The sequence below is a fragment of the Fundulus heteroclitus genome, chromosome 14, assembly GCF_011125445.2.
Source record: "Fundulus heteroclitus isolate FHET01 chromosome 14, MU-UCD_Fhet_4.1, whole genome shotgun sequence".
In the NCBI taxonomy this organism is placed as follows: domain Eukaryota; kingdom Metazoa; phylum Chordata; class Actinopteri; order Cyprinodontiformes; family Fundulidae; genus Fundulus; species Fundulus heteroclitus.
The window spans coordinates 23,191,154-23,217,496 of NC_046374.1; the positions used below are offsets into that span (position 1 = coordinate 23,191,154).

The 26,343-nt window shown below is 39.8% G+C and overlaps 1 protein-coding gene across 7 annotated transcripts in view; it reads left to right on the forward strand.

The window, feature by feature from the left end:
- The window catches only part of LOC105936132 (nuclear factor 1 B-type), a 114,791-nt gene extending 89,883 nt beyond the window's left edge, over positions 1-24,908 (forward strand). For 6 of the 7 annotated variants that reach the window (XM_036146570.1, XM_036146572.1, XM_012876795.3 and 3 more), the window contains 4 exons: positions 2,186-2,324; positions 4,090-4,172; positions 10,575-10,663; positions 17,208-24,908. In XM_036146570.1, coding sequence (XP_036002463.1) covers positions 2,186-2,324; positions 4,090-4,172; positions 10,575-10,663; positions 17,208-17,340 — 444 coding nt within the window. In that variant the 3' untranslated portion in view covers positions 17,341-24,908. The remainder of the gene's footprint in view (positions 1-2,185; positions 2,325-4,089; positions 4,173-10,574; positions 10,664-17,207) is intronic. The other variant, XM_036146574.1, reaches the window with a different exon arrangement.
- The last annotated feature ends 1,435 nt before the right edge of the window (positions 24,909-26,343 follow it).

Below are 26,343 nucleotides of genomic sequence, written 5' to 3' on the forward strand. Positions count from 1 at the left end.
GTAGTCCGCTATGGGTGTCGTCTTTTTTCCCACTTCTGCATAGCAGGACGCAGAATAGTGACGTTTGTCGAGTATCGGTGACGTACAGGTCGGATAAATGCGACCCAGCCGTACAGACACAGGTCGCATTTTAAAAGATCAGATACGTATCGGATTCAGGACCACATATCCAAGTGGCCTGGGTCGCATTTTTAAAAAATCCGATCTGTGTTGTTCAGACTGTCATAAAAAGATCAGATCCAGGTCGCATATGGGCAAAAAAATGGGAATTGGGTCACTTCAGGCTGCAGTGTGAATGTAGCCTTAATTTAGTCGGATCTGGCCAACTGTGACCATAAGTCACCGCGCAGAGGACGTCCCCTTGTAACGTCATGGGTCGTTGTGGTTTACGGTTACGACACAACTTTCTAATAACTTTGACATGATTACCCATCGGCGCATTGTCGGCTAAATGAACCAACAACAAGTCCTGGTGTTGTTCTGCTCTCGTATCACTAAGCTAATTTTCAAACCTAAGATAACCCGAGGTAAATGCAAAATGCGGTTTGAACCGGTTGTGGCATCCCTGGTGGCAATAGCTGCCATCAAACGTTTACAATCACTGGTGATGAGTCTTTTACACCCCTGTAAAGGAATGTGGGCCCACTCTTCTTTCCAGAACTGTTTTAATTCAGCAATATTGGAGGATTTTCATCCATCAACCGGGAGCTTTATGGTCACGCCGCAGCATCCCAATTGGTTCTCGTTTTTGCCAGAGAGCTCCAGTAATAAGTCGTCCAGGTCCTGAAAGCTGCAAAGCCCTCACTCTACCCTACCACCAGATTTATCTCTTTGTTTCACTGTTTGTTTCTGAAACGCTGTGGTAGCTTTACAACACATGTAACAAGTCAGAATATTTCCAAAAACTTCCACTTTTGTCTCATCAGTCAGCAGAATATTTTTGCCCCCAAAAGAGATGTTGTGTGGGAAGTGTGATGCCGGTTTCTGCCTTCAGCTCGGTCAGCGGTGGCTTTAGACTTGCTCAGCCTCTTTCTTCTGTATATTCGGGCAGGATATGTTGCTTTTTGAGACCTTTTAGCCTTTTTTATTTAAGTAAATTTTTGATTCTATAAGTCTGGCTTAGGGTGCGTGATACAGATTTGAAATTATATCATGATGTTTGTGGTACTGTGGTTATAACGATAAAATTGAACTATTTACAGCGTCCTGCGGTCTTTTTGCACGTCACATTAATTATAGCCCCATCATCAATGTGGGGCGACTGTGGCTTGATAGGTTGAGTAGTCATCTTGCAATTGGAAGGTTGTGGGTTCGATTCCAGCTTCCCCCTGTAACGTGTTGATGTGCCCCTGGGCAAGGCACTTAATTCCAAGTTGCCTACCTACGGTGTATGAATGTGAGTGCGACTGGGTGAATGTGGCTCTAGTCTAAAGCGCCTTGAGTGGTCAGCATGACTGGAAAAGGGCTATATAAGTTCAGTTAATTTACCATAAACACAAATGCTGTGCTTAAAAATATATGTTTAATAATATAACACATTAAAAGAGAATTTAAAATAGGATTCATCAGGACACTAGCTACATAAAATAGCTTGATTTTTTTTCACTAAACCCCACATAGAAACTGCAATTAATTAGATTTTTGGATTTATTGATATTTTTTTACTGCCCTCAAGTAACCAAAAGTGCAAAAAATTGTAAAAAAAAAAATTACAATACTGAAAGTTTTGGGGGTTTTTCACACACCGCTAATTGGATTTTATCGTTGTCACGATAAAGCCAAAGTCTTATCCCAATAAGAACATTTTCACAATAACCATGAAAGAATATGATAAATGTCCAACCCTAACTCTGGCAGCAATCTGGTAAAACTTAACTAAGCTGGCCAAAAAATGTAAATGCCTTGTTGAAGAAGGAATGATTATTTTTTCACACCAGACCAAGTTGGTTTGGGTTACTTTTTTCTCTTAATATCAAAAAATATAATTTGAAAACTGCTTTTTATATTTACTTAGCTTGTCTTTGGCTAATATTAATACTTGTTTAAAGATGTGAAACCTTTTAGTGTGGTAAAAAAAAATAATAATCCAGAAACAAGACAGAGGGTTGGAGGGTGAATACTGTATGTATTTGCTTAACCCCTTGCTCATGGTGGTGTTTTCTGTTCATCTCTACCCAACGTGCAGCCTAACAGCAGTGGTCAGGGGGTTGGAAAGGTCCCAGGCCACTTCACCCCCGTGTTGGCTCCATCCCCGCACCACGGCCCTGTGCGACCCGTCACGCTGTCCATGCCTGACACCAAGCCCATCACCACATCAACAGAAGGTAAGCCGACGCCGCTTCCAATCGCCTTTTACATGCCAAACGCAAGACATGCAGCAGTGCTTGTTTATGTTGTACATGTTTGCTTTTTTTTTAATCAAAATCCAACAATTTAATGTTTTTGTTCGTTTTTCAGTGCCATCTACTGCAAAATGAAACAAAAAAACATGCATGCATTCATTTTGGGAAAACATTAAATACATAGTAGAAGCATGAAGATGGTATTTTTTTTTTATTTTTTTTACAAGTTTACATAGTTTTGTTGAAACAACTGGAAAATCAGTGTGGTCCAAATAAAATGCCTCGTTTGACACCCATAGCATATTACTTTCCTTTGAAATGTTTTAAATATGTTGTTCTCACTTACAGGTACTATGCTCAGTCAGCTAATTATGTTGAAATCCTCTCTAAATGACTTTTATCACAATCTAGGGATAAAAAAAATGTGTGCATGTTCTCATAGAAAACATCTCATTAGTAAATAGATGTATAAAAAGTAGCATTTGTGTAAAATTTTGTTACTTTTGTAAAAATACCAACAGAAGGTAAGCTGGCGCCTCTTCCAATCGCCTTTTACATGCCAAACACAAGGCATGCAGCAGCAAAATCCAACAATTTAATGTTTTTGTTCGTTTTTCAGTGCCATCTAAAACAAAAAACATGTATGCATTAATTTAGGGAAAGCATTAAATACATAGTAGAAGCATGAGGGTGCACTTTAAATAATTTTTTGTTGAAATAACAGAAAAATCAGTGTGGGCCAAATAAAATGCCTTGTTTTACACCCTTAACATTTTCTTACATATAACTTTGCTGATTATGTTGAATTCCTCTATAAATGACTTTTATCACAATCTAGGGATAAAAAATGTGTGCATATTCTCATAGAAAACATCTCATTAGTAAATAGCTGTATAAAAAGTAGCATTTGTGTAAAATTTTGTTACTTTTGTAAAAATACCAAAATAATTACAGTGGTCCAACAACTGAGCCCTGTGGGACTCCTCCAGCCCTATTTCAGTATATAACTAATGGTGGCCTGATTCTGATACCAGTCCCAATACCAGTATCAAGTACTCCTATTCGTACTTGTAAAACCAAAACCGATACTCTGGACCGATACAATCTTATGCTTAATTTTCCTCCTACGCTGCAACTCAAAGGCTAGACGCCACTCCATACCAGGTAGTGGGGCTAATACACCAAGAGGTTGTTTGCTGACCCTCAGAAAATAAAATAAAGAAGAGATAAATTAGCTAGCAGTAGAGGGAAAAAAGTATCTGTGGTTTGGAGATATTTCAAGGTAAACATGGAGAATACTAAAAAGGGAGACTGTGCTCAGCCAAGCTGTGAAGAGGGTGCAACAAGGTCCCTTTTAACACAAAAATTAGATAAAGCTTTTCAAGACTCAACATGACGCAGAATTCAAAGAGTTTGCTGCAGCACAACAAACCAAGTACTCCAGACGCATACCTGAAGCTCTTACCGAGTTCATTGCCCTTGAAGTCAAGTTATGTGTGATCTATAAGTCCCAATTTATTAAGTACTCAGTATTGTAACTTGGAGTTGGCAAGTGCTCAAACTAAAGTACTCTTAATTGTACTCGGTCTGGAAAAAAACTGGTATGGAGACATTTCCCATTTATGGTGGCAGATTTTTAAATGAAGTCGCATTCTTCTACATTTACGTTGCTTTCAGAGCTAACTGGAATGATGTCACGTATAATTTTTGTTTTTTGTTTTTGTTTTTGTGGTGACTCGTTTCACAGGCTACTCAACTCCTGGCACCCCAACGTCTAATCGTTTTGTAGGCCTGAGCCCTAGAGATCCTGCCTTTCTCCACCAGCAACAGGTGAGTTCTTTGTCCTCTGCTACAGCATTTAATTAAACCGTTCCTCTTATTCGTACTATTTTCATTTTTTTTCTATCCCTCAATTCTGAAAGATTGACAAAAAAAGAAAAAAAAAAGAGAGCAGATTTGAACAGACAAACTGGCAGAACAAATGAGGAATATTCTTTCTATTCTTTCACACTTCCCAAGTGTTGATGTGTGAGGAAACTTAAAAACAAACAAGCTCATCTTCCGTCAAACTCTTTTTTTTTAAATTATTATTATGTAACCCAGAGCGCAGGTTTTAGTGTTAGGATTCATATTTAAAGACAGAGTGTGGCTGAGATTTAATACAAGAGTTTGGGGAAGAAGAAAAAAAATCCTATTTTTTTGCTCCAGTTGGAGAAAGAGACACCAAAGGTGGAGGGTCACAATCTTTTTTTTGTTTTCTCTTTTCTGTTTCCTTCACATATTACTTTAGACACTTCTTTAAATAACACACTCCTTTATCTACAAGCTGATTTATAACAAGGTGCCGTCGTGTTGCTGTAGGATGTCCTCGGACAGAAGTGGTTTGTGTGTTAGAAGCGTTGCAGTTTTTTTTTTTGTTTTTCCCCTCCTTTTTTTTTTCGGCTCGGTAAAGAGAGGCTGCTCTCCTCCACCGCGTCTTATTGAAAGAGCTGGTCCGAGGCCAAGGCTTTTCCAACCACAACTAATTGAATGCATCTGCACGCAGCTACATAATGATCGCCGGGTTTCCTCCTTGCTCATATCCTTACGTTTAGCAGGAATCACAAAACCGGCCACTGTTTATTCTTTTTTCTTTTTTTCTTCTCCGCTGTCTGTCTCTTTCCATCTTCCTTTGTTTCTCACGAGTTTTTAAAAATATTTGTTTTAAAAAAAAAATATATATATATATATATATATATATACCAAAAAGATGAGGGGAGTTGTTAGTTTTGTCTGGTTCTGGTTGAGGAGGAGGAGGAGGAAAGGGAGGAATCACTTGGCCGAAGTCGTACGGTGTGTCTTCCACATTTTCTGGTAGCCGTGTGTTTTTTGGGGCATGAAGCGAACACGGAGCCCAGCAGTGATCTGAGGGCAGCTGCCGAATTTCCACCAATCATGTGCTCCCACACTCGATTGAAGCCCATTTTTGCTCCAGATCTCAATGCGCGAATCGGCTATGAGATATATAAATCTCCCCCCCCCCCCCCCCCACCCTGAAGAAATACAGCAGCTTAACAGAAACTATCGCAAAAAACCCCGACATATTCTCAAACACAATCAGGAAAGTAATGGCTGTGGCTTAAAAAAGAAAAAGTAACAATTACAACTTTTGTGAAGGTTATTAGATAGCGTTCCCTGAGTTTTTTTTTTTTTCTTCCCAGTGACTCATCTTGAGTCTGCTTGTCTCTGTTGCTGTTTTGGCCTGATTTAAAGGCCTGGACTTTAGCCTCTCGGAGCAGAAAAAAAAAAAAAAAAGGAGACTCGGTCAGAGCCAAGTCTCTCAAGACTAAACAGTTTCTCAAAATACTCCGTCATTGTCCTCATCTGGCGAGGGTGTGTTTATTGTGTCGAGTCCAGGCGGTTGTTGCACTTCCACATGATAAGTGGTGAGCGTTTGTTGCAAAGTTTGGTAGCACTGGGCCTCGTCTCTTCTTTATTTGCGTTTTTGTTTTTTTGGAATTTCAAGTAAAGGGTTCACGCAAAGGGTTTTTTTTTTTTTCACAATAAAATAAGGAGGATGAAGTGATATTTTTGGAATGCTGCTATCATTTTAATGATCTGCAGCCTCCAGATCCTAGCAAAGTTATTCACACCCCTCAGGCTTTGCTGTACGTCTTTTCAAACACAAACTTTAAATGTGTTTGATTTGGATTTTTCATGATCGACCAACACAAAGTGGTGCGTAGAGGAGGTGGGATTGGAAACTTTCTGCACTTACAAAAGTCTAAAAGGTGTTTAGGCTTTTTCATCTTTGGAGAAAAAGCGACCCCACAGCATGATGCTGCCACCGCCATCTTCCATGTTGGCCGGTGTCAGGTTTCTGGATTAAAATGTTCAGAGCTTAGGATGTTGTCTTAAATTTATCCACGACAGGATTGCTGAGATGCTGGGGGTGCTTTTTGGTCTTCACGAGGCCATTTGTTCACTGATGTTCTCTGACAAACCTCCGAGGGCCTTCCTAGAACCGCTGGGTTCAGACCACTGAGCTATATAATACACTGGAGTGCTGATTTTGCGGAAAAACTGAAGTCACTGGCCGCCATCTTGCTACTCCCTACTCTCACAGAATCCCATAGGATTTGGTTGCAACAACAAGCAGTTTTCTGGCTGAGTGAAAACGTTTCACAGGTAATTCTACAGTCAGTGGATGTACTAACACTATCAACTACTAGGAAATTAGGTGCTGAAATATTTTACATGTTATTCATATTAAATATACATATATGTATATATAAATATGTGTATATGTATATATATATATATGTAAATATATGTTTTTTATATTGTTATTTATATATTTATAAATGTTATATATGTATATTTAAATGAATAAAATGCAAAATATTTCAGCACATGACTTTCTCAGTACTTGATAGTTTTAGAACATAACATAAAAGTATATGGCATTTGACATTTGAAAAGTTTTAAGCCCCCCCTGAACATGAGAAAATCCTCGTTATTCGATGCTGTAGCGCACATATTCCTTAGTTACTGGGGGAAAATAGGGAGTACCAATATGGCGGCTGGTGGCTTCAAAGCGACTCGTTCTAACAGCGGGCGATTAGCACTCCAGTGTATAATATAGTTCAGTGATTCAGACTGAGATTAAATTATACTCAGGTGGACTCCATTTACTGTCTAGGACAAGACAATCGGTTGCTTTTGGATTTTACTACTACTTATTGTTATTATTATTATTATTATTGTCCTTCCAATTCCCAATTGTGTGTTACTTTGAGATACGTTGAAGTTCGTGGATGCAGGGAGACAAAATGGCACTGAATGTAAAGATCTTCTGATATTCGTTCAGACTGTTTTTCATTTGGGCTAAATTTGCTAATTTATGACGTGATTAACTGATTAAAAAGGTTTTACATTTAAAGGAAGGCCTTTTTTTTTAATAAAAAAAAAAGAAATTGGGATTATAATAAATTACAAACGCGGCACATTTGGCCTTAAAACAGAAAAGAAACCCCCCCCCGCGACAAAAACACCACAACAACGCCACACGCTGCCACACCTGCTCTGCGAGTCCCAGGCAGCGAGCGTGTGAAAACCCCTCCATTCATCTCCCGCCTTGGTTAACCCCCTCCAGGGAAACGCCGCCGCGGAGCATTCCACAGGGAGAGATCTGTGATCAGATGTCATTTGGTATTATCTAAGGAAGGATCCTAATCCACAATCTGCCCGCATCTGTTTGCTAACGTTCCCCGGCACCGTCTCTCCTTTTTTTTTTTTCTCTTCTTCATCTTCTCCTCCCCTGCTGCCCTGCGCCGCCGCTCTGATGTGTCGGTGCCAGCGGACAGATGGCGAGCCCCTCGAGGAGCGGTGGGCACGGAGCGTCTGGCTCAGCCCGCATGTCCTCTCCGTGCTATTGTCAAGGCTGCGGAGTGCGTGAACGGCAATGGGCGGGTGTTTTTGTCAGAGGGGGGGGGTTCACCATCCCGGCCTCCAATAAACAAAAACACTCTTAAAGGAGCAAGTTTCATTGTTTCCTGGTTTAGTTTTCCTCAGCAGCTGTTGATTAAATGGCCAAATTTAATCGTCCGCTGCTGCTCTCTCACGTTTACTTCACTGAAACACGGAGGATGTGGAGAAACCGCTCCCTGAATAAAACAAGGAAGCCATCCAGGTGCTGCGAGGAGAAAAAAAAAATAAAAAAAAGAAAAATCCCAAGAGCACATTTCTTGACCGCTGCAAATGGGTCTGAATATTCAGCGTCTTTCTGATTAAATCTCTCTTAAGAGCCTCTGCAGAGCGCCCGGCCCGCTGCACGCAGAGTGCTAACGGTGCACTTTTTTTTTTTTTTTTTTTTTTTTATCCCGATGCATTACTAAATGAATGCGTTGACCACAGGGCAAGGTTAGCTCGGCGTTTGGCAGGGATAGCTCTCAGCTGGATTGCAGACACGTGCGCCCGCATAATGCATGCGGAGGAGACGACGAGGCCCCGCGCGCGCGTGTGGCTTTTATGTTGCAGTAATTTGTAATCTGTATGTAAGGTTGCCGTGTTTTCAAACGCAGGATGAAGAAAGAGTGGGAAAGGGAGGGTTAGTGTGAGTGTGTGTGTGTGCGAGTGTGTGTGTGGTTTAACTTCATTGCACTGTGACCCTAAATCAATAAAAACAGTTAGCTAATGAAAAAATAAAGTCTGCATGCTGGAGGGCATGCGCAGTGCGTCCTGAATCGGGGGGGGGGGAGCACTTTACAGCGAGGCCGGGGTTGTAGGCAGGGTGCATGCATCGAACGCGTTGCACGGCTTTCAGATGCTCACAGACGCCCTGCGCCACTTTTTTAGGCACCTGGACATCTTCTGCATTTTCTCACTGAAACGGCCACAAGTTGCCGTTTTCATCTCATTGGGACCTTGTCTGATGGACCAACACAAAGCGGTGCATACGATAAAAACAGTTCGATGTTTTTTAAAATGTCTTCCAAGGATAGGTGCGTTCAGACCCCCCGTTAGCGCCAATAGTCCGAGGCGCTCTCTGAACGCCTCAGAGGTTTAACGGAGGACATTGGTGAGCAAAAACAGCGTTGTGCAGATCATGTAACACAGCCGACAAGCTAGGGATGAAGTTGTGGAGAAGTTTTAAGCTAGCCCAACCGGAAACCCACCAAGAGATGGGAGTCTAAACGAAAACATAGGCTCAGACAAAAAGAACATTAGCCACAGAGAAGAGGCCCATGTTAATTGTGGAGGAGCTGCAGCGGGCCGCAGCTCAGGTAGGAGAATCCCTTGACTGGAAGATTATGAGTGGTGCACTCTACAGCTCTGACCTTTTTATAAAAGAGTGACAAGATGAAAGCTGTTGGTGAGGGAGGGTCATAAAGTTAGCCAAACGTAATTCTGAAGACACATCAGACATCTTGGACACATCGTACCTATTGTGAGGCAGTGGAGATGCAGCAGGGACGGGTTAGGAGAAGGTTGAGCTCAAAGCAGGACGGTCCTGGAAGAAAAACTGAAGCTTTCCAGCGGGACGAGCATCTTTAATGTACGACCAGAACAACCATGGATTGGTTTAGACCAGGGGTCAGCAACCTTTACGACCCGCAGAGCCATTTCTGCCCTCGGTCCAGCTGAACAAATTTTGTTTAAAGCCTCAAAAGTTACACCTCTCTTTCAAACAAGAGCTTGTTTTTGTAGTATACTATAGGACACTTGTTTACAGATCAACAATTATTATTTAACAAACAGTTAATTGGACATTTGATTTTTATAGCAAATGGCATCAAAATTATGAAAAAGCAACTCGTTTGCAGCCTATTGACAAAAAGATACTTCATTTATCTATAGTAAAATACTTATACACCATTAGCTTCTTTCTTTCTGGAAATGTTATGCATATATTCCAGAACGAAATACATCTAAATGCAATTCCAAATAACCTTTACATTCAGACCCCTGTATTTTTGGTCTAAGTTTTTAAGAGCCAAAGCTGCAGGTGTAAAGGTTGCACAGGTTGCAGAGCCCTGGTTTAGATCGAAACAGATTCATGTGTTGGAGCGGCCTAGTCAAAGCCCAGACCTAAATCCAATCAAGAATGTATTGCAACACTTCATATTGACTGTTCGCAGTAGCTCTCCCATCAAATCTGACTGAGCTTGAAATGCTTTCCACAGCTGAATGGGAAACAGTTTCAGCGCCTAAACGTGTGAAGATGATAGAGACACGCCACCAAAGAGTCAGACGAAACACTTACAGCTGTAACGTTTTGAAGTAGCATTGCACACTACTTTGTGTTGGTCAGTCATATAAAAACAGCATTAAAGTGCAGCGAGGTTTTTGTGTTTGTAACGCGAGAAAATGCGGAAAACTTTTAAATTGTGTGAATACTTTAAGGCACTGATTACACATTCTCTAACCAACTAACCCCATTTAGTTACTTATACTGAAATTTGTTTAACCTCCAGGTTAGCTGCTGCCACTAACTCTAACTGCATGCTTTGATTTTTCTTCATGTCTGCTCTGAATTGACTACTCTCTACCACACTAATTAATAGAAAAAAATAAAAAAAAATAAATAAAACAGTTCATCAAGTATAAATGTTTTAGATTTGTGGATCCACTGTGAAGTCCTGCCCTAGATTGTCCTGCATGTATTTTGTGTATACAGTGTTGAGTTGTAGTGTGATCTGAAGTGGACGTTGTCTTGGCCCAGTGATCTGACCGCTAGGTTTTAATTGACAGCTGAGGAAGTGTGACTGGAGCGTGACTCAAAACGGCAGGCATTATGGCCCCAGTGCCACTGACGACACTTTGGGGATTACTTGGCAAAGGTAACCTTTTCGTTCTTTTCATCTTGCCATCTCTCTTATATCTCACATATCACTTGTATTTACACTTTTGCCCTTTGGATTTAATGTCTGCTCTTTATTTTTTTGACATTCACATATATATAAAAAAAAAAGTTATTTAACCAGAACGAGATGTTCTGGTCAGGAGTTGTGGCTCCTATTAGTGCTGCAGCTAATTCATGCGTTTCTTTGGTTATTGTCTCTTTGATGTCTTCCATTCCCTCCTTTTTATCCCCCCCTCTCTGCCTCCCTCTATTCTGATTTAAACTCTTCCCTGCAATTATTAAACATTTCTCCTCATTAAATCCTGTTTGGAAACACACGACTCTGGCTTTTACCGGTGCTAAAGAGCTCCGGTTTCCTATGAGCTCTCAGCTGTTCATCTCAACCACAACACATCCAAAGTCACCTGCATAAACTTTGCTTTAGTTGTGCAAGCAAGCGAATGCGATCGTCGACCATATAAACCAAAAGGTACTTCATGTTCCTCGCTTGAAAGTACCAGCATTAAGGAAAAGCCAGTACCTTTGCTTTGAATCCAACAGAAAATGAACGCATTGCAAGATGATCCCCTTTTATGCATCAAAGCGTACACTTATTAATCATTTATTGCAGTAACTTAGTAAAAAAAGCAACCTTAAATGTTATTGCGTGTGTTTAATTAGGGGGGAAATGTCTTTAGTTTCATATTAGCTTAATTAAAATACTGAATGCTTAAAGTATTTTGTTAATGCTCAGTTTAATGTTTTGGGGTTTTTTGGGCTCACAAGCAGTTTTGGCTTGAGGATTTTGGCCCACGTGACAAAATGTTTGGACACGTCTGATCTGGAGTGGCTGAAGGGTCAAAGATCCCTCTCTATGTGTGCTCTCACCTTGTGAAATGTTGCAGGAGAAGATTAAGTGCGGTCCTTTTTGGCACAGGAGGGCTGTAGCAGGCATTCACAGCAGGGATTCCAATAATTCTGCCACTGGTGATTTGGTGAAAAATGATTAAAACTTTGGATATTTCTCCACAGTGACTAAATGTACCTTCTTTTTTTGTCAGAGTGAGACTATGCTGCTGCAGGAAAAGGTTCATTTATTCACCAACCTTTAATTGTTTTTTAATGAACTTATAATTTACTCCAGAACGTGTTGTCTGTTGATGTGTTTAAAGACCAAAAATTATTTTCATGAAGTGAGGGGGAAAAAAAAGACCTATATTTTAGTACTTGATTGGTGAACCATTAGACTTGTTATAGTACAGGTTTATCTACGTCTTAGTCTACGTTTAATGTCGGGAAAGCGAGAACAAGACGATGTAAGAGCTGCAACATATTTGCAGAGGAACCTTGCAAAGATTTTCCTGCTTTTAAACAAAAAAAAATAAAAAATGCCTCCCTTGACGTAGTTTTAGGCCATAATTGTTGCCATGCGGGAATCATCTTTGCTTAATCTTGACCCGGGCTTTGCTTGTATTTAACTTAAAGGTACAGGTCACCTCGTCCATCTTGTTTCCACGCTGCGTCTCTCTCTCTCCTCTCTTGGGGCGGGAGAAATCCTGAATCGTTTTCAGCATGGCAGAACAGGCAAGCTGAGCTGAGCCTTTTCCTGTTTCCCTGCACCTCTTGTTCTCCTGGATTCGCAGACATATCCATGTGTGTGTGTGCGTGTGTGTGAGTGTGTCAGAGCGTGTGTGCAGGTCAGCTTGCATTTGGTGAAGTCATAAACACAAATGCGTGCAGCACGGACCCCCTCCACAGGCCTCCTAATAGGCGGGTAGAGGTAGCAGAGAGAGAAATGCCTCCTCTCTTCTTTCTCCATGTGACTGTACAGTACAGTAATGAGGACAAATTTAAAGAACTGGATTTATCTTATTTTATTACAAGAACTGAACCATAATTGAATTACGTCCCTCTCTCCCCGTCGGTGGATTATTTACGGCTAGCCGTTCAACTTATATAGCTGCGATCCGCTGGTTCCCTCTTTTTATCCCCGTTGCCCTTACAGCCGAGCGCGTCTCCTCAGCACCGGAGCATCCAAAATTAAAAAACCTGCGAGACTAGCGTGTAGCCATTGTGCAGGAAATGGGTCAGCAATCCATTAAGATGCCATTAGATAATCTAATTTAGTGAGCTAAGCCTTAAACGAAGCGCGCCGTACGGCCTGGCCACGCTTTGCAGGAAGCCGATTCGGGGAAGGTTTTGGGAAGCCGGACGGACCTGGGGTAGTCAGGCCGTCTTAAAGGTTACCTGAGGAAATGCCAACACGGAGGTCGGGTTACTAGAGGGCAGGAATATCTTGTGTAGAGCATAAATAGTTATAGTGTGGGACTTTTGATGTTGTGAGGGGGAAGAATTGCTATAAAAAGCCACTGAGACAATGCAATTTAATCAATTTCTGACTCTCTTTTTCTTAATTCTTACACAGAATTTTAAGAAAGTCTAGTCAAACCAACATAGTTCTTGAACTTTTCAACATTTTATCACATTTGCAACCACAAACATTCGTTTTCTGTGACAGACCAACACAGAGAAAAGGCACACGGGTAAATCTAGTGTAGCGTTGGCCTTTATAACCATATTGGTAATTAGTGCACCGTCGTCAGAGGGGGTTTGTTGGAGAACATCAGTGCAGACTGGCGAGAAAAAAAAGGCTTTTGTTGGGAAGAAAACGTGAGAAGTTGCCAGACGTCATGTAGGGGACACAACCCAACAATGTTGAAAGTCAAAAAGAGACTAAAATTCAACTTTCTAGCATGCAAACTGGAATAAAACGACACTTCACGTCACCCTGAAGTCAGCATCTGCACCACAGCGAAGCACGGTGGTGCCAGCATCATGCTGTGTGTGTTTTTTTTTTTTATTCAGCAGGGTTAATACTGGCAGAAGAGGAGATTTTCATTTGGAAAACCGTTCATCATGAATTAAACACACAGACGTTTGTGGGTCGTAAGCTGACAGAATCAGATAAAGTTTAAGCGGTATACGGATACTTTTTGCGAGGCGCCGTACGAGCCTCCGAATAGAAGCGGCGCAGCTTTGGTTCATGGGATCCAGATACAGCCTGACAGCCGTCGATTTTAATGAGATTAAAAACGATTTGCACACAAAGACCCGCAAGTGCCCTTTTGTAGCTGTGTGGTCTTCCCACCCCCACCCCCTTTTTTAATGTTAGCCATTACACTAAAGAAGTTTCATAAGGAAAGAGAAACAGAGAGAGAGAGAGAGAGAGAGAGCTGCAGCCCTCTGGCCCGCTCTGTGCGCTCTTTGTTTGGCAAGGTAGGAAAAATATAATCCCTCGTTTCCTGTCCGATGATTTTTGGCAGGGCTGGAGGAGGAGGGAGGGAAGAAGGCAGGAGTAGAAGGCTTGGTCGGACAGGAAAGGAAAAAAAAAAAAAAACGGTTTGAGGATTAGCCTTCTAGTCTTTTTTTATTTAACCCTCTGTGAGCTGGAATGTAACACAACTCTTTTTTTTTTCTGCTTTTGTTTTGAACACATCTCCCCGGCTTTCTCGTTTTTTTTTCTTCCATCTTTTCACTTCTCGTTCGGGGGGCCAGCTGGAGTTTTCACGCCCTGAGGTGAATTAAATTTGCACTTTCTTTGTTTTAAGCGCAAGAGCCGCGACTGGCGGGTTCATGTGAAACCCAGACTGGCTGAAGAGCGGCTTTCACTGGGACGCTCTCTCTCTCTCTCTCTCTCCTCCCTCCGTAAACATTTCCACTCTCCTTACTTGAAATCTGCATCGCAGGTATTCTCATCCCAGGCACGGGCAGCGCGTTTGGTACACACTGGAGGGCTGGCGAGGAAGAAAAGGAGGGTAAAGAGGACGAGGAGGAGAAGGCGGGGGCTAATTATCTGACATCTACGCAGCGCAGCACCCCTCGGGAACAACATGCCACTTGTTCCCGGTCGCGTTTTCAGTTAGCACCGTTGCTCCCCAGGAACAATCACCGTGTTGTTTTGCCATTAGCGTGAGATGAATAGGGATAGGACAGCTTGTAGGGACCCCCACTCTTTTTCTTCTTCTTCTTTTTTTTTTTTTTACACGCTCTTCATCTATGCAGAGAAGGGGGCCCTCCGTCACGACCCTCTCACATGATCTGGAATCACCTCAGCTTAGATCAAACCGGTTGTGTCATCTCTAGGCACGTACCGGCATGGGAGTCTCCACAGTATCATCTGAAGTAACGAGAGGAGAGGAGAGGAGATTTTTGGCAATGTTTTTTTTACAAAACTTTAAAAAAAAAAACTGTTGGTTCAAAAATAGTTGTTATTGTTTAAGAGATTTCAGACTGGGTTTTAAAGAGAATATCCCAGTTCACCTATTATGCTTGTCCTAGAACTAAGCTAGTGCCGAAAAGTACTAAAAGTTTAGCTTTTTTATGTCCTGACAAGCTAAATAAAGGTGTTTCTAACTCTCTAACTGGTTTGATCAGCACAACTATTTTAGATTTCAAAGTACAGGTAATAAAAAGGTAATCCAGATTCATTAATACTACTGAAACAGACCTTTAGCATAGCAAGCTAGGAAGCAAATCTTAGCATTGCTAGCGGCTAATGGTTAGCCTGCCGCGGTATTCTCTCACAGTGCCTAAAAACACAGAACGCCCCCCCCATCCCCACTGTGAAACATGATGGTTGCAGCATTGTACCTGATCTTACTAACACCAGTTAGTTATACTCGTTATAGACTAACAAGTATAACTAACTCATATTAGCAATGGTTAATTATGAAGATAAAGCTACTTAACAGACATACCGCTCGTTGTTTGCTACATTCATGGCGCTCCTTTAGTTTCCATCTCTGTTTTTGTTTTGTTTAACAATTTACTTCAGCTATTGATGCTGAAGTCATTATCAATCTTAGCAACATAGGAAATGAATTGGGAAAATCTTCATTAAAAAAAAAATTCTAAAGCGAGCAGTTTTTCCCGCTCTCGTGGTAAATATTTGAATAGCCACTATGCCTCTATCGCCTTTGCAACATTGTTGTTCACCCCATTATTATTGTAAAGGATCTTTTTGAATGCAAATGGTGTTGGCTACTACCTTTAAGGGTGTCAAGTGTTCACATTTTTCCTACATATGTAATATTCAACTTGCAGGATAGAGTCTTCTTGCAGTAAATACCCAAACCTCACACACATTACAGTGTCCATAAGATGAGAAATAAATGTTTATTTATCTCTTTTAGCAATAATATTTCCATGGCATGATTTTCTAATAACATACAGCCCTGTAGCAATGTAAACGGTAACTGGCCTGTACTTGAATAGCGCTTTATCACGTCCAGGGCGACTCCAAAGCGCTTCACACTACATTCAGTCATTTAGCCATTCACACGCTGACGAGCTGCGTTGGTAGCCACAGCTGTCTTAGGGGAGACTGACAGAAACAAGGCTGCCATACATTGACGCCACCGGGCCCTCTGACCGCCATCAGCAGCCAATGCGGGTGGTCAGAGATGAAGCGTCTTGCCCAAGGACACAACAACTGAGACGGTCAGAGCGCAGGGTAACAGGACAAACTCCCTAGCTCTTACGCCACTGCCGCCTCAAGCTCACGGCCTCCTTTTTTTCTCCCCAGAATCTTCCAATGCGTTTGAAATTTAATTTTTTTTATGCACGCCATAGTGTGAGTCCAGTCAGCCGAATGTGTGTTTCTAGTAATTGAGGGGCAAACATAGCAGCTTGTAGAAAACTTTACTTACTCCAGCATTTCCTCTGGCAAATCATCAAAAGGACTTTAAAGTTGTTGGAAGGGTATGACGGAAGATTTTATGGGATTTGAAGCCATAGCTTCACTGCAAAAAGGGAACTCAAAGTAGGGTAGATACTCTTGAAATGAGTGTAGTTTTCATTGATTGAGCTGGTAAATCAGACTATTTGCCAATGGGAATAAGATTTTTGCACTTAAAATAAGAACAACTCAGCTCCATCATCTTATTTCAAGTGCAGGATGTCCAATTATCTTATTTTAGGGGTAGAAATTCTCATTCCATTGGTAAATAGTCTCATTTAGCTGGTCAAATCAAGGAAAAATATACAAATTTTAAGAAAATTTTACTTACCTTTAGTTCCCTTTTTGCAGTGTTTTTAAGATCCTAAATCTGGCCCATTTCTTGTCATCTTGTGTTTTTACACTGCAAAAACAGAGCTAAAAATAAGTCAAATTTTCTTGAAAAAAGTGCATTTATCATTGATTTGAGCAGCTAAATAAGATTATCTGCCAATGGAGTGAGTATTTTGACCCCTAAACTAAGATAATTAGATATACTGCACATGAAATAAGATGATAAAGATGAGTTGTTCCTGTTTTAAGTGCAAAAAATCTCATTCCATTGGCAAAACATCTTATTTACCTGCTCAAATCAAGGACAAATGCACTAATTTCAAGAAAATTTGACTTATTTTTAGTTTAGTTTTTGCAGTGTAACCATTCTTGTTCACAGTAACTTGACAGGTCTGCCAACAGAAGCTCTTGATATATCTCGTTAACCTTTATCTCCGTACATCTTTCTGTGTGTTTCTCTTTTTTTCTCCAGTCCTGGTACCTGGGCGAGCTTAGTTCCATTTCAAGTGTCGAACGGGACTCCGATTCTGCCAACAAATGTCCACCAGAACTACAGCATAAACATCATTGGTGAACCGCTGGTCCCCGCCGAGACCGGGAACTGAGCACGCAGAGGCTTGACCCACCCCCTTCCCTCCCTCCCCCCCCCCACGTCCACCCAGGGTGGAAGCGAGGTGCAGAGCTGGAAGTGCAGGTGTCTGCAGCCAGGGATGAAACCAGCAAAGCAGCAGGTGCTGCACAAACCCCCCCCTCCTCATCCCCCCACCCCCTTCCCTCAAAACCTCCTAATCCCAGTTTCACCTTGTCCATCTTCCTGCTCCCACTCATCTTCCTCCTGATGATGATGGACGATGGCCCTGAAGTGAAGATGATGAGTGGAGAGCTCAGAGGAAGGAAGGAAGGAAAAAGACAGAAGAAAAGCTTCAGGTCTGATGTCTCCTCGCACACACCCACCAACCCACCCACCAGTCAGTTGTTGCGTTTGCAGGACTTTTTTTCAATCCATCTGAATACTGTGATGTATAGATGCCTTAATGTTTAATTGCATGACACTCTAGACTCTAATTCCTACTTATTGTTCTACGTCAGAGGAAGGTGACAACCATTTCGAAACGCCCCGCACCACACACACGCTCTACCGAGAGGGGGGGGGGGTCTGCAGATAAATAACCTGCCTGGTGGATGGCTCAGAGACTCTGAACGAATGAACGATTCACTGTGTACACCCGTAGGAACAAAACGAAAAAAAAAAATTGTGAATTCAGAGTGTTTTTTTTTTTCTTCCGTTTGATTTCAGTTTACTGTGATACGACTATATTTGTTTTTAAGGAGAAAAAAAATGTGTTGACTTTTTCTTTACTGCTACTTATTTCAAGAACTAATGTAAACATTTATTGAGAGAGTTAAGAACTCTCAATGCAGTTTTTTTTTGTTAAAAAAAAACACTAAATGCTAACAGCTTGAGATTTGACCCCTCCTAAAAAAAAGAATAATACGACTCGCGAGTCCTTTTCAAAAGGAATGTAATAATAAAATAGGAAGAAAAAAGAAGAAATTTGCGACAGAGGCAAGTGCAATTGAATGTTTTTGAAGGGAAGCTATCAGTCTGACTGCCCTAAGACTCTAAAGGAAGGGGGATAGTTATTAAATGTTTAAGAATTTGATTTCAGTCACATATCCATCTCTTCGCATGAGTAAAAAGCGTGAAAGGCAGTTTGAAGGCAAGCATAAAGCTACCTGTGCAACAGAAAAAAAAGAAAAAAAAACAGCACTTAATCTGATCTGAGCACTTCCCATGATGATGGGCAATTTTATTTTTTCTCAATCTAAAATAAGTCGAGAAATTACACACACAAAGTGTGCGTGAAAGAGGCATTTTGTTTCAATTTAAAAAAAAAAAAGAAAGCATTTGGCCATCAGCTTATAAAGCTTATGTGTACAGTTATTATCCATGCAAATGTACTGTAATGTTCATGGGTAAAGCTACAGCTTGTGCAAGGTGAACTCTAAAGTGGAAGAGGCTGAAAACTGAATTTATAAATCCAGGTGGTGGCATATCCCCGAAATCAAGATCTCTGCATGGCAATCCCACAGCTGTTGCCCCTCCAGTCCAGACATGAAAAACATGCATATACACACACACACACACACACACACACACACACACACACACACACACACACAAGAAAAAAAATCTCTCCGATACTCCTAATTTTGCACGACGACATATAGTCCACATTACGTGCCTTGCCTTTAAATATAGAGACATCACTACAGTTGTTTTTGCTGCATTTATCATTATAGAGAGAGAGAGAAAACAAATTAACATTTTTATGATAAGAATTGTTTTGTACTTTGAATGAAATTGTTGATTTTTAACTTCATGTACTACTCTATCTCACAGTTACATTGCATATCAAGGCTGTGTATAGTTGCTGTTTTAAAGTTTGTAATCTACCAGCATTTGGTTATTTTTTTTATTTTTTTTCAGTATTTTGGTGGTTTTTCTAATAACCTTTCATCTTTTGTTTTCTCTCTTATTTCAATGCTCATTTTGTTCATCTTCCCGTTACTATTGTGGGGGGTGGAATTCAGAAAAATGAAAATTATGCAATACCAAGTTTTGCCTATGTAGGTAGTGCTTATAGATGTGTCAATTATTAGAGGCTAGTTTGGAGATAGAAAATATAGTAATGCATTTATTTTGTTGATATTGTTGTCCGTCGCTGTTGTTGTTGTTGATGATGTTGTTGTTGTTGTGGGTGTTTTCCTTTTTCTTTTCTTTTCTTTTTTTTTTATTGACCAAAGTGGGGACTGCTTTCTATGCAGTGTAAGGAAAGGTCGGATTTGTTTTTCTTTTCCTCCAGCATTTACTGAATGACAGTGAAACATTTTCTGTGTATTATATTTTATTTTTTATTTTTGGAAAAGGGTGAGGTTTTTCTAGAAGTCTGTATAAAAATAATAATGCACCCTTTTTAGGTCCATCCACGGCTGCAAAGTCACTAATTAGTCAACTGTGACTAGGCATGGGTCGGTTACCCGTACCAGGGGTTATCAAGTTTTTTTTAAAAGGTTTAAAAATTTCCCGTCATACTGTTTTGAAGATTTAAAGCGCTTTTAATAAGATGAAGCTCAGAATGAGCAGTTTTTCTCCTGCTGTAAGAAGCGGAGCGAACCACGTCACTGTCCCTATCAATGCACCACCAGTTAGCTAGCTAAATAAAAGCTACTATGATGCTAACCAGGTTACAAGAAAGACAAATTGGACTGGACAAATATTTCCAGATGTGAAAACACAACTGCTCCTTTAGTTACCATTTCATGAGTAGTAACTAAAGGAGCGGCACCCTTCATTGTTATTAAATACAGTTCAGGCAAGGCCCATCCGCATGTAGCTCAACAAGCTAATATACGCTTGTAATGCTCCCAGTGTGATTTTAAAAAGAGCAGATTGGCAAAAAGGTTTTATATTCTGTGAATTAGACACTTGATGATGAACAACCCTACTGCTAAAATCAGGTTTTTGCTCTATATTTTAATTTGGATATACCATTCTAAATAGAATAGTAGCTAAAATAGTAGCTAGCTTAATAAAGGCTTCTACATTTTCTCTTCGCTTACAAGGAAGAAAGGAAAATTAAACTTTTTCCTTAAAAAGTATTTCCAGATGCAAAACAACATGGTCCAGTCATTTAATAAACATAAAGGAGAGCTCCCATCAATCTTAAAGTAATGCTAAGAGCAGAAAGTCCGACTAATTTTCCAGCTGGTGTTAGCTAGCTATACGATTAGCCTTCCAGCAAAAAAGTTGTTTACTTGTAAACTAAAATTTTTGGTGTTTTGTTTTCTAGATGTTTGGTTAAGTTGACATCAAGGTCAAAACTAAATTTTATAGATAACTTTATAGCAGTGATAGTTCATATTTTAAATAGTTTTGCTAGCAGTAGTAATAATTGTCGCTTTCGTTTTATATAAAAGCAATTAGATAGTTTGTTTTAAATGTTTTCGTAAATGCCGCAAGCGTGTTATGTTTATTCAAAGTCATACCGACCCATGCCTAACCGTTACTCTTTCTTTCAACTTTCCACCTTGGGTGCTAGCATGCGACCTTTCGAAAAGGAGCTCATATATTTTACAGGAGAGACGGCTTGACTTGAGCACGACAATCATTTTAGGAGATCATTTTTATCCCGTAGAATCCTGGTCGGTCTCAGATCCCAGAGGGCTTCAGCCACGCCCTTTTGTTTGTTATTTTATTTCTTATTTTTTCGGGAGACGTCAGCAGAATGCAAGTCCCGAATAGATGCCTTAACGAATACATCAGTGAAGTGGCCTGTGACCTGCGCAACAATCACACACCAACTAATGCTAGTGAGACCTGTCAAAATCAGTTCCAGACAGGCTCGGGCAAGCCTTTAGAGAGTATTTTATACCTAGCAGATTTGTATAAATGTATATAAACCATGTGCACACATACTCCCCTTGCAGAACCAGTAAAAAGTGTGTTAAAGAAATTATTGGACTAGAGAAGAATGTTGTTTTAATGGCCGACTAGAAGCTTAAATAGATTCCATTAGATCAAATATATATAGCACTTAAATACAGCACATAGGCAATCATCTTCTCCCCCCCGTGCAGTGTTCAGAAGTCTCAATCTAAATCTCTCAGGCATAATACAGGGCATTATGTATATCAATCATACCGCTGTTAATGTAGAAATCAGAGTTTTCTCTTTTAGAGAAACAGCAGCTCTTTTGCACTCTTTCCCTACAATCGCGAAAGAAGCGTCTCCTTTTTTCGGAGGGTTTGTAAATTCTCTCTCCGGTGTGGGCAGTTACAAAATGATCCTCAAGTCAAGCTCAAGCTCTTCGTCTTCACCCGGATTTATTATGCAGATTGGAAGAAGCAATGTCATTTTCAAAGTGTGGCCCCCATTCTGTTTGTGCACTGTTCCGTCTTTTTTGGTTTTTACTTTGGAAAAGAAAAAGTGCTTTGCAGCCATCGGCCATCAGAGACCCACTGAAGTGCATTGTCCCCCAAGTGTGTTTGTACGTGTGTGTGTGTGTGTGTGTGTGAGAGAGAGAGAGCTGAAAACATGTCAGGGTCACTGTGCTGTCAGTGTTCGGTAAAACTGGGAGACTGTACATAAAGGTAAACATCCTGATCGTGTTGCTAGCTGTAGTCTGGCGAGGGTTAAACTCTCTATTGCAGCTGAAACGTGCATGCAAGGCGAGAGCCTGTGTTTGAGTTTGCGAGCTGGACGTCGTGCGATCGAGTGCCTCTGACGTTACACGAAAAGAGAAGATGAGGGTCTTTATGTTTAAAAAAAAAAAAGAAAAAGAGAAAAAAAAAAGCATTTTATTTCTTTTAAAATCCTGCCGTAGGACAGGAGTTTGTACACTGTAAAACTTTCTGGGGAGCTTTTCTCTGAAGGTTGTATTTGTAAATCTTCATTTGTTGGGGAAAAAAAAACAAGTCAATTCCATTTTAGGAAAAGAAATTGATTAGAGTTTTAGCGTATTTTTTATTTTTTTTATTTTAGATGCTGGATTTGAGTTAGAACTCTCCAGGTTACCCCGAATAGCAAGCTGAAGTGTTTTCATCACGTTTGTATTACTGTATGTAAAGACAAAAATTAGAATGTGGTGGGTTGGAGAGATGGCAGATCGTTAAGAATAAAGAACAATGAAGGTTTTTTTTATTATTACTATTATTAATGTTATTATTTCTCATTATTCCTAGCGCTTAGATCTTACTCTTTTTGGGGGGTAAAAAAAATCTCCATGAATATTTGAATTGTACTTTAATTAGTGTGGCCATAGTAAGTGTGATGTGATGTTTCTCAGAAATTGTTATTTCTTTCATTCTTCCTTCCTTTCTTTTTTTTTTTTTTTTATATTTGTTAATTTTGTTAGCTTTTTGTTTTCAAAGAAGTGTAAATTCTTGTCCAACAAGCGAGTGGTGTGAATGTGTTTGTTGTAGCAGCTGGGAGGTGATGTCAACCAGTAAAAAGCAAACAAAAAAATATAAAAATATATTTAAAAAAAAATACATAAAAAATTAAAGACCCCAGATTGCATCTGACGTTAAATGGATGAGAAGCAGGGTAAAATCTCCAGTGACAAACGTCCTAAACATTAAAACGTTCCCTTTCCTTTTGGATCTGTGTCAACCTGTGCTAGCTGCTGGTCGCTTTATCCCTTCACTGCTTCGTACCTTAACAGATTTGGTTGTTTTCTACCTGACATTTTGGTTCAATTCGTACCCCTTCATACCCGTATTAATCATATCAAAAGGCTTTCTTCTGCCTGCACTACTATTTAAAATAAAAATACATGATTTAAATTTTGTTTTTTAGATTTCGCAGGTCAGAGATGAGGACATGCAGTAAAGACTATAGCCTCCGGTTTTGATTTCAAGCTAAAAAAAAAAAAGTGAATTAGTCTTCATTTATGCGTCGATAATCATGTACAATTGATGTTATGTCAGTCAGAATAAGTGCACAAAGCTTTGTTACAAATTAACAAAACAGAGCATCTTGTGGCAGTCGGGCACAGAAACAACCAAATCTGCAAAAGTACAAAATGATGAAGGAGCGAAGCAGCCGGCATGCTAGCTGATTTAGCCGGCCAATTTGTTTTTTGATAAATCATTAATCGTCTTGTCAAGAACCTCCAAAAAAAAAAAAAAAAAAAATATCAGTATCTACACATCAGTCATTTTGCACTTTTCACATGCTTGATGTACTATAGAAAACCCCCTCGTTTTACACTTACAACCTTTGTATAAATTTAAGGTGCTTCACATTAGGGTACTTTACTTTTCCAGCTGAGGTATTTTATTTTATTTTTTTTATTATTTCCAGCTTGAATGTCAGAAACTTACTGAAACCTTATAAAACTGTAAACAGTGTTCGGTGTATCTGCAGCAACGTGTCAGATCATTGTTATTTCTGTTTGTTTCTTTTTTAAAGTATTAATACGCTAAAATCATCACAGAGGAAAAGGGGCAACCGTGCGCAAGGAGGACCTGTGGCACTCATGCAATACGCGTGGTCTTATTTTGTGTAACGTCGGGCGCTCTGAAGGGACCGAGAGGCGTTCAGGCGTAAGGGAAACTTCACGTTCAACCCACTCGAGCAATACACCTCTTCCATATTTTTGGCTAGCTGCTAGTCACTCAACGTCAGGTTTTAAAAGCAAACGTGAAAACCAGCATTTTTACACGATGCAAGAGGATAGCGATGCAGTGCCTGCCTTAGCTGTCCAGGCGTCTGTTGTATATAACACTAGAATGTGATAGACTTAACTTTGCATCACTCCGAGGAGAGTGCGGCTAACTCATCTGGAAATGCGTTTTTCATTACATGCTCATGGATTTTTATTTTTGTTTTTTTTGTGATCTATTCATACTCTTCTTGTGTCAGCACACATGTCCAAGTCGAACTTGTTTAAGGTTTAAAAAACGATTGTTCTTTTTCTGGGGAGTGGAGCAAAAAAAAAAGGGTCAGTGCTACATGATGTGCAGTGAAAAGATGAAGTAATGTATTTTCTTTCCTCTGCCGAGCTAAATTTGTTGTTTGTTGTTTTTATCTTATTGTTTTTAATGGGAGTTGGGGGTAGTTGGGGGGGTCTTGTGGCACTTTCTCTTCACTCTGCACACGCGTTTCGCTCTTAGGAACTACAGCGGAAATGTACGTAACGAACAACAACAACACCAACAACAAAAACAGTATGTAAGCAGTCTCCAGTAGTGATCGTAGTTACACTGCAAGTGTGTTCAAGGTCTATGTATGTATCTGAATGTATGTTTTAGAGGATTTTTTGGAAACCTGTATTTTTTATTTTATCTTTTTAATTTACAGTTTAGGAGCCGCAGGTGTCCATTGTGAACTGTATAGCGAAGGCCTTGATATCCCTTCTTTTTATTGATTTTTAGTAATGCGAAGCATTTAGGCAACGCCTTCAAGCTGGTTACATTTGATGCAGGGGCTAAAATTGCCACAAGATTAAAATCAGTGTAAATAAAGGCTCAACTTTTTGTGATTGTTACTGTTATATCCAGCCTATACTGCTAGCAGCTGTTTTTACTGCAGTCAATTACTGGAAGTGGATATATTTCCTATGCAAAACTGTTTAAACAATAAAATGAGCTATGCTACAAAAAACGACTTCCTAATTATGACTCTTTCCTGTGTTTATTTTTAACATTTGACTGATGAATGAAAATCTTAGTAATTTTTTACATTTGTACCTTTAAAGGAGAGTGAAGATATGCAGCTAATGGTGCTCCTCAGGGATCAGTCCAGGGCCCACTTATATTAGTTATGTTGAGTAATTAATGAAGATTTTCACTTTTTTAAATGCAAATGACATGATGAAGTACTATGTTACATCCCTTCGTTTGACAAGATTTAATACATTAAAAAATATTTTTATATTGCTCAATGCACCCCACACAACTACAACCATGTTCCTTCATTTGGTTAGTGTGTAAGAGATTTAATTATTTAACAGTGCATCAGACAGCAACAGCAACAAATTCAGAGTCCCTTCATCTTAAATGGTGTTAAGTTTGATTTCATAAAATTGTGATAATAAAGTATTAATTTTATGAAACCTCTTCACCCTGTGTTAAAATGAGGAATGTTGAGCATCCTGTAAAGTGGTTTCAGAATTAAGTTAACACTAAATCTTTTTAGCACATCAGCATCAAATTATTATTAGCGTCTGGACTTTGAAACGATTGTGCAAATGACTGCGTGACTTTATTCTCGTAACATTATGACTTTATTCTCATACATAACTTAATTCTCATAGTGTTCTTTATTCTTATAGGCCTAATATTATGACATTATTCTTGTAATTTCCAAATAATTCATTGATCCATGAGGAAAACTTTTGACATCACCACATCAAAATTCAAATGAAGAGAATCCAGAGTATGGCTAAAGCAATGCTAGGCTAAAGATTCTTCTAAAATGACATTAGTGTGTTTTTTGCTTTTCTCTCAGTCATAAACTTCTTCTGCTCATATCCAAAGTTTGATAGAAACAGAGCGACCATCAAATGAGGCCGATGAGGGACAACATTGTTCTGAATTATTCTGCGATATCCTGTTGAAATCACCATAAACTGAGCGTTTAAAAATCTGCACCTTGGACAATGTTTAAAAATATACATTTTTCTCAGCTAAAGCCCTGATAGGTGCACACAGACCAGAGAAATACCTTTTAAAATATAAACATGTGTATTAGTTTCAGTATATTAGTTCATGGAGCGAGACTGTGGCGTTGTCCATAACATGGCAGCTTCAAAATCCCTGAAGAGGGAATAAAAGATGTTATACCTTTAGGGAGCAACTAATTGCCTATTGGCACAGCTAAAAAAATAAAATTAGGGTTCTTTCTACACTTATTATGCTTTCACCATATTCTTTAGCACGTAGCTTGAGGTCAATCTGATTGCACAAACTGTTGCCCTCCCCTTAATGCTTATTCTCACAAAGATGTGGAGCACTGAATGTTTTACAAGGCCTAAAAAGGTTTAAAAAGAACAACCTTAAAGAGGATTTGTGCTAGGAAGGGAATAAGGACAGTATGAGAT